The sequence below is a fragment of the Cicer arietinum genome, chromosome 4 (assembly GCF_000331145.2).
Source record: "Cicer arietinum cultivar CDC Frontier isolate Library 1 chromosome 4, Cicar.CDCFrontier_v2.0, whole genome shotgun sequence".
Lineage (NCBI taxonomy): Eukaryota > Viridiplantae > Streptophyta > Magnoliopsida > Fabales > Fabaceae > Cicer > Cicer arietinum.
The window spans coordinates 21,097,191-21,103,648 of NC_021163.2; the positions used below are offsets into that span (position 1 = coordinate 21,097,191).

The 6,458-nt window shown below is 34.3% G+C and overlaps 1 protein-coding gene across 1 annotated transcript; it reads left to right on the forward strand.

The window, feature by feature from the left end:
* Positions 1 to 2,491: 2,491 nt before the first annotated feature.
* On the forward strand, positions 2,492 to 3,106 carry LOC140919991 (uncharacterized). Its single transcript, XM_073367288.1, has one exon. It carries the CDS (start codon positions 2,492 to 2,494, stop codon positions 3,104 to 3,106), a length of 615 nt encoding a protein of 204 aa, XP_073223389.1.
* The last annotated feature ends 3,352 nt before the right edge of the window (positions 3,107 to 6,458 follow it).

The following is a 6,458-nucleotide window of genomic DNA, read 5'->3' on the forward strand; positions in this document are numbered from 1 at the left end:
GGTTAAAGTGCAACTTCCAGAATCACAGAGGAAGGAATTACAACAGATTCTGGATGAGTTTCAGGGTGTCTATGCTGAACCTACAGGGATGCCTCCTAACCGTGACGCAGATCATAAAATACCAATCTGAACGGGTGTTGATCCAGTTAATGTTAGGCCTTACCGGTACCCTCATTTACAGAAGAACGAGATCGAAAAACAGGTTGGTGATATGCTTAAGTCGCGAATAATTAGACCGAGTAACAGTCCTTACTCAAGCCCAGTTATCTTGGTTAAAAAGAAAGACGACAATTGTAGATTTTGTGTAGATTATCGCGCTTTAAACAAGTCTACTATGCCAGATAAGTTTCCCATTCCGGTTATCGAAGAGCTGTTGGATGAGTTGAATGGGGCAAGGTATTTTTCAAAAATAGATTTGAGGTCGGGATATCACCAAATAAGGATGCACGATGCATATGTCCACAAAACAGCCTTCCGAACCCACCAAGGTCACTATGAATTTTTAGTGATGCCGTTTGGTTTAACCAACGCCCCAGCCACCTTTCAATGCGCCATGAAGGATACTTTCCAGCCATATCTCCGAAAGTTTGTATTAGTTTTCTTTGACGACATTCTCATTTACAGTAAGTTCTGGAAGGAACATTTGAGCCACCTAAAGTGCATATGATACATTCTACAACAACAAAAATTCTATGCCAATTTAAAGAAGTGTGAATTTGGGCAGACCACAGTAGGATACTTGGGGCACCTCATTTCTGAAAAAGGAGTGTCTATGGATCCCAAAAAGGTGGAAGCAGTTGTAGATTGGCCTATCCCTAAGACAATCAAAGCTTTGCGGGGTTTTTTGGGATTGACTGGATATTATCGGAGATTCATATGCAACTATGGGAAGATAGCACGTCCCTTGACTGATTTGTTAAAAAAGGGGAATTTTCAGTGGAATTCAGACAGTACGACAGCCTTCACGAAACTTAAAGAGGCGGTCACAACAGCTCTGGTGTTGGCTATGCCAGATTTTGATCAACCTTTCAGCATTGAGTGCGATGCGTCGGGGCGAGGGATTGGCGTTGTGCTTACTCAAAACAAGAGGCCAATTGCTTTCTTCAGCAAAGCACTGCCAGATTCCTCCCTTAACAAATTTGTCTATGAAAAGGAGTTGATGGCATTGGTCTTATCGATTCACCATTGGAGGCCATACCTGATTGGGAGGAAGTTTATAGTCTACTCAGATCAGAAAAGATTTTGATCAAGCTTTCAGCATTGAGTGCGATGCGTTGGGGCGAGGGATTGGCGTTGTGCTTACTCAAAACAAGAGGCCAATTGCTTTCTTCAGCAAAGCACTGGTAGATTCCTCGGATCAGAAAAGTCTACGACACCATTGGAGGTCATTGGTCTTATCGATTCACCATTGGAGGTCATACCTGATTGGGAGGAAGTTTATAGTCTACTCAGATCAGAAAAGTCTACGACACCTCCTTGAACAAAGAATCACCATACAAAATCAACAAAATTGGTTAGCCAAATTATTGGGTTATGAGGTTGATATTATCTACAAAAAGGGAAGCACCAATAGAGTTGTCGATGCCTTGTCAAGAAAATCTGAAGAGTTAGAGTTAAAAGTGGTGACTAGACCCCTTTGGCAGGATATAAACCTCATAGATGAAGAGGTTAAGCAGGATCCTGTGCTAAATAAAATATGTGAAGACTTGAAGGAGAAGCCAGAGTCACGTGGCAACTATACTTTGGAAAATGGAAGGTTGTATTACAAGGGGAGATTGGTTCTGCCACCAAAGTCTAGTTGGATACTCAAGTTGTTGCATGAGTTTCATACCTCTCCCATAGGAGGTCATTCCGGGGTCTTTCGCACGTACAGGCGACTAGCTCAATCGTTATTTTGGATTGGCATGAAAACAACAGTCAACGACTACGTTTCTGCATGCCACATTTGCCAACGAAGTATCAAACATCATCTCCGGAAGGGCTGCTCCAACCATTACCGATTTCGAATGCAATTTGGGAAGACATTAGTATGGACTTCATTGTGAGTTTGCCTAAGGCCAAGGGATTTGACGCACTGTTAGTGGTGGTGGATCGACTCAGCAAATATGGTCATTTTATTCTCATCAAGCACCCTTACTCGGCTCGCTCCATTGCTGAAATATTCGTGAAGGAAGTGGTGGGGCTTCATGGTATACCAGCTTCTATAGTAAGCGATAGAGATCCGACCTTCTTGAGTCAATTCTGGAGGGAGCTCTTCAGGATGCAAGGAACTACGCTGAAAATGAGTACATCTTGTCATTTTGCGTTGCTTTAGTTCGGAACAACCAAAAAATTGGGCAGACATGGTACCATGGGCAGAATATTGGTATAATACTAGTTTTCAAGGGGCTGCAAAGTGTACTCCTTTTGAAACAGTTTACGACAGACCACCACCATCGCTAGCACGATTTGTACCAGGGGAAACTATAGTGAAGCAGTGGCACAAGACCTGATGACCAGAGACGAAGCGTTAAGACAACTGAAATATCATTTGGGAAGAGCACAACAACAAATGATCAAATTTGCGAACTGTCACCGGAAACCCACCAAGATTAAAGAAGGAGATTGGGCTTACTTAAAAATCAGACCTCACAGGCAGGTTACTATGCCAACACGACTTCATCCTAAACTAGCAGCTAAGTATTATGGTCCTTATTTGGTGTTAAAACAAATTGGGACAGCAGCCTTTAAATTCCAACTTCCAACAGAGGCTCGCATTCATCCGGTTTTCCACGCTTTGCAATTAAAGTTGGATGTGGGAAAACATGAGGTGGAAACATCCCTACCTATAGATTTACATGGGCAGGACCCTGCATATACGCCTTCACAGGTACTGGGCAGAAGAACCATACAACAACAGGGAGAACAAGTGCAACAAGTGCTAATTCAATGGCAGCAAAAGCCTGCAGAGGAGGCCACCTGGGAAGATGTTAATACAATCCAAAATCAATTTCCGGAATTCAACCTTAAGGACAAGGTTGAGCTTGAAGGGGAAGGTATTGATAGGAATAATGAAGATGTAAATATGAATAAACCTTTATTGGTTTATTACAGGAAAAAACAATAGAAAATAATGATGTTTTTGTTTTATGGTTAGGTTGTTAGTAGTTACTGTTTTATAGTTAGGTGGTTAGTGTTAGTTGGATCCTATCCCTTGTATAATCAGCCTATAAATAAAGGCTACCATCCATTTAAAAGGATCTTTTGACAAAATTAGCAATTGAGTGGTTTATACCATTGTAGGACCGTATTCGCTCTTGTGTATCTTTTTCTTTCAATCAATAAAAAATCAGGGACGAATAATTCCCTTTCGCTATTGAGTTCTATTAAGGAACCTAACAATTGGTCCGAAGATTACAAGATTACAGGTTGTCTGCCAATAGCCAACACATCAATCCTCGGCCAAGTCCTGTCAACACATCCAACCTACCTTCTTCTCCTTTAGTTTACGCTCCTTCGTCGCAAGCACCAATACAACTTCCTACCAAAAACCAGCTTATGCATTCTTTTATTTTCTTTATATTATCAACATCCCTTTTATAAACATACCACAAACCAATAGAAAAAAAGTAGAAAAGTAGAAAAAAGTATTTCCTAAATCATACTTTGCTTAAGATTTGTTATAAAAACAATGTAAAATCCAGCTAAAATTTGTTGCAGTACAAGATCTAGAGCTCGAATTTATCTAATAAACAGAAATATGCACTGTTTTACCTATAAATTGAGACAAAAAATCAGGAAATGAGGACCAACAACTTGAGACAAAAAATCAAGGAAATGAGGACCAACAAAACAAAAAACACTTAACAAGAAGAAGAAGAAATAGGCAATATTAATCAAGAAAATGAAATTTGTGGTATATATTTATTACTTTTCTGTTGATTTTTTTTATGGTTATATATAAAATTTAATTTTTTTTGGATTTTAAGGTTATTGGTCCTTTATAAGCTTTATATTTTTAGTATTTTTTTTTTATTTTGTTTCAAATAAGTCTTATTTTTATATTAAGTTCAATTAATTTTATAATAAATATCAAATCTGCTAAATGTATAGAGAATTTTTTTATTAAAAGTTAATTAGATGTATTGTCTTTTAATCTATTAGTTGTACAACTTGATGGTTCTAAAACTCTTTTTTTTTAAAATTAATTTAAAATCATTTTTTTTTAAATTAATTAATTAGATGTTTTTTTATTTATTTTTTATATTGGAGTTGTTAAGACACAAGTTAAACTATTTGTTGGTTTTGAAACTCAATTTAAAAATAAAAAATAATATAAAATATTCTTAAGAGGATTAAATTAGATGTGATATATTTTTACTCCTTGAGTTTTGAGACACGAGTTGTACAATTCGATCGTCTTAAAACTCATATTTTAAAATAATTATTCAAATCAAGCAAGTTTTTTTTTATGTTCCTCAAAATTAACTTTTATAAATAACAAAATACAATTTATTTAAAAGCAATCAACACATCTACATTTTCTACCAAGAACTACGTAGCTTTGATTTCTCCATAGCACAGAGAGATACGTAGGAGCAAAATCATATTCTTGTCAAGCACACTAATAAAAACTTTCTTTTTTTTCCACTCTTTTAAACACACTTTTATCTTAAAAATCACATTTATAAAAAACAGTTTATATTCATATTTAATACTAAAGAGAAATAAATATATATTTAAGTTGATCTAATTTTGTACAATTAATTATAGGTAACCGTATTTTAACAGATGTCGTAGGGTGTTAATACTTTTCATACACATAATCGACTCCCGAACTCAAATTTTTTTCAAAGACTATTTTTATATTTTTCCTATTTTTAAGGGTTTTCCAATATTTTCCCTATTTTAAAATAAATTTTGGTGGCGATTCCATTAAATTCGATGAAAACTTGAAATTTTAGGCTGCGACAGTCGTGTAATTATAAGTTTAAAATGATTCAACATGAAATTGATCTAAGTTGACACATTCATATGAGGACACAAAATAGAGAATACAAGCGAAAAGTAGAATTAAAAATGGTAAGATAAAATGAGTATTGGAAATGAGTATAGTAAAAATGGCTGCAACTAACATTTTAATTTAATTCTAGTTGCTCTCTTTATAGAAAAATATTATAAGAAAAAGTAGAAGAACAAATCTAAATTTATTGTCAAAATATTGTTAGAAAAATATGTATATGATTTTTCATTTGATATTCATTTTATCATAACCCTGTGAAAGAAATGACAAATCTAAATTTCAATGTCTTGAGTATGAGACTTCTATACCACCCGACTTAAACTTTTTCACAAACAACTCGTGTATGTACGGTTTTTACCTACTACAATTAATTGGTTGATTTATAAGATAATTGAGATTATGATTTTAGTATGATTAAACATAGATATTAATCTTTCAATGTCTTAGTTCTTTATACTTTCCCTTAATTATGTTTTTTGTATGATCAACCAAAGAATTAATTTAGAGAAAAGAATGTTACATTGAATGATCAATCTTTGTTAATAGTTTTAGAGGAGAGACAAATAGTTAAGATGACAAATAAGAATTCATATAAAACTAAAATTTGAGATAATGAAATGACAAGTGAAACCACGACCCTATGTTTTCTCTCCATCAAATTACTTTTAAGTTGTTAGTATAAATTTAATTATTGCATTTTCGCTACCGTGAATCAACCATAAATTTTTATTATCTACATAATATAAAATCTTAATTAGTTGTATAATTGTTAAATTAATCCATAAAGATACGATAATTTTATATACTAATACTTGACAAAATCGTACACTTGTAAATTTTGTGCAACACAAAGAATAGTAAAAGTTGTTGGTTATATGGCTTCTATTATTAGGAAATTTTATACAATATTATCAACAAGATTATCTAATTCTTTCCTAAGTGATGAATTAATATCAAAACCAACTTGTTTAATATTAATTCCTATTTTAACAGAAAAAGATTCTAACAGTTTATTTGCAGCGGAATTTCACAATCACATGCAAGATCAATATAAAAAGTAAAGAGAGAGAGGAAATAGTGCACCAGGGATTTTTATACTGGTTCGGTTATCACTTTGATAACCTACATTCAGTCTTGAAATCTACAACAGATTTCAGCCTTTCGCTAGAATGATTTGAGGAATATTTTTATAGACTTTCCAGCGTCACAGCCTATCCATCCAAGTCACAATCACTTCTATCACAATACCAACCTATCCCTAAGAGTTACTCGTCAAACTCTAGCGAGATCAAGCTGAGGTTTCTTTTAAATGACCACAAGTATCCTAAAAGATAACCAGCAGTGTACACTACTGGATTTCCAAAACTTCAATTACAGAAATTGTTCTTTCACAAAGAATTAAAGAATACTAAGAAAATTGACTCAATCACAATGTAAGATCTCACACAAAAGTATT

Coding starts and splice junctions, on each gene's coding strand:
- LOC140919991 (XM_073367288.1), top strand. CDS start 2,492: ATGACCAGAGACGAAGCGTTAAGACAACTGAAATATCATTTGGGAAGA.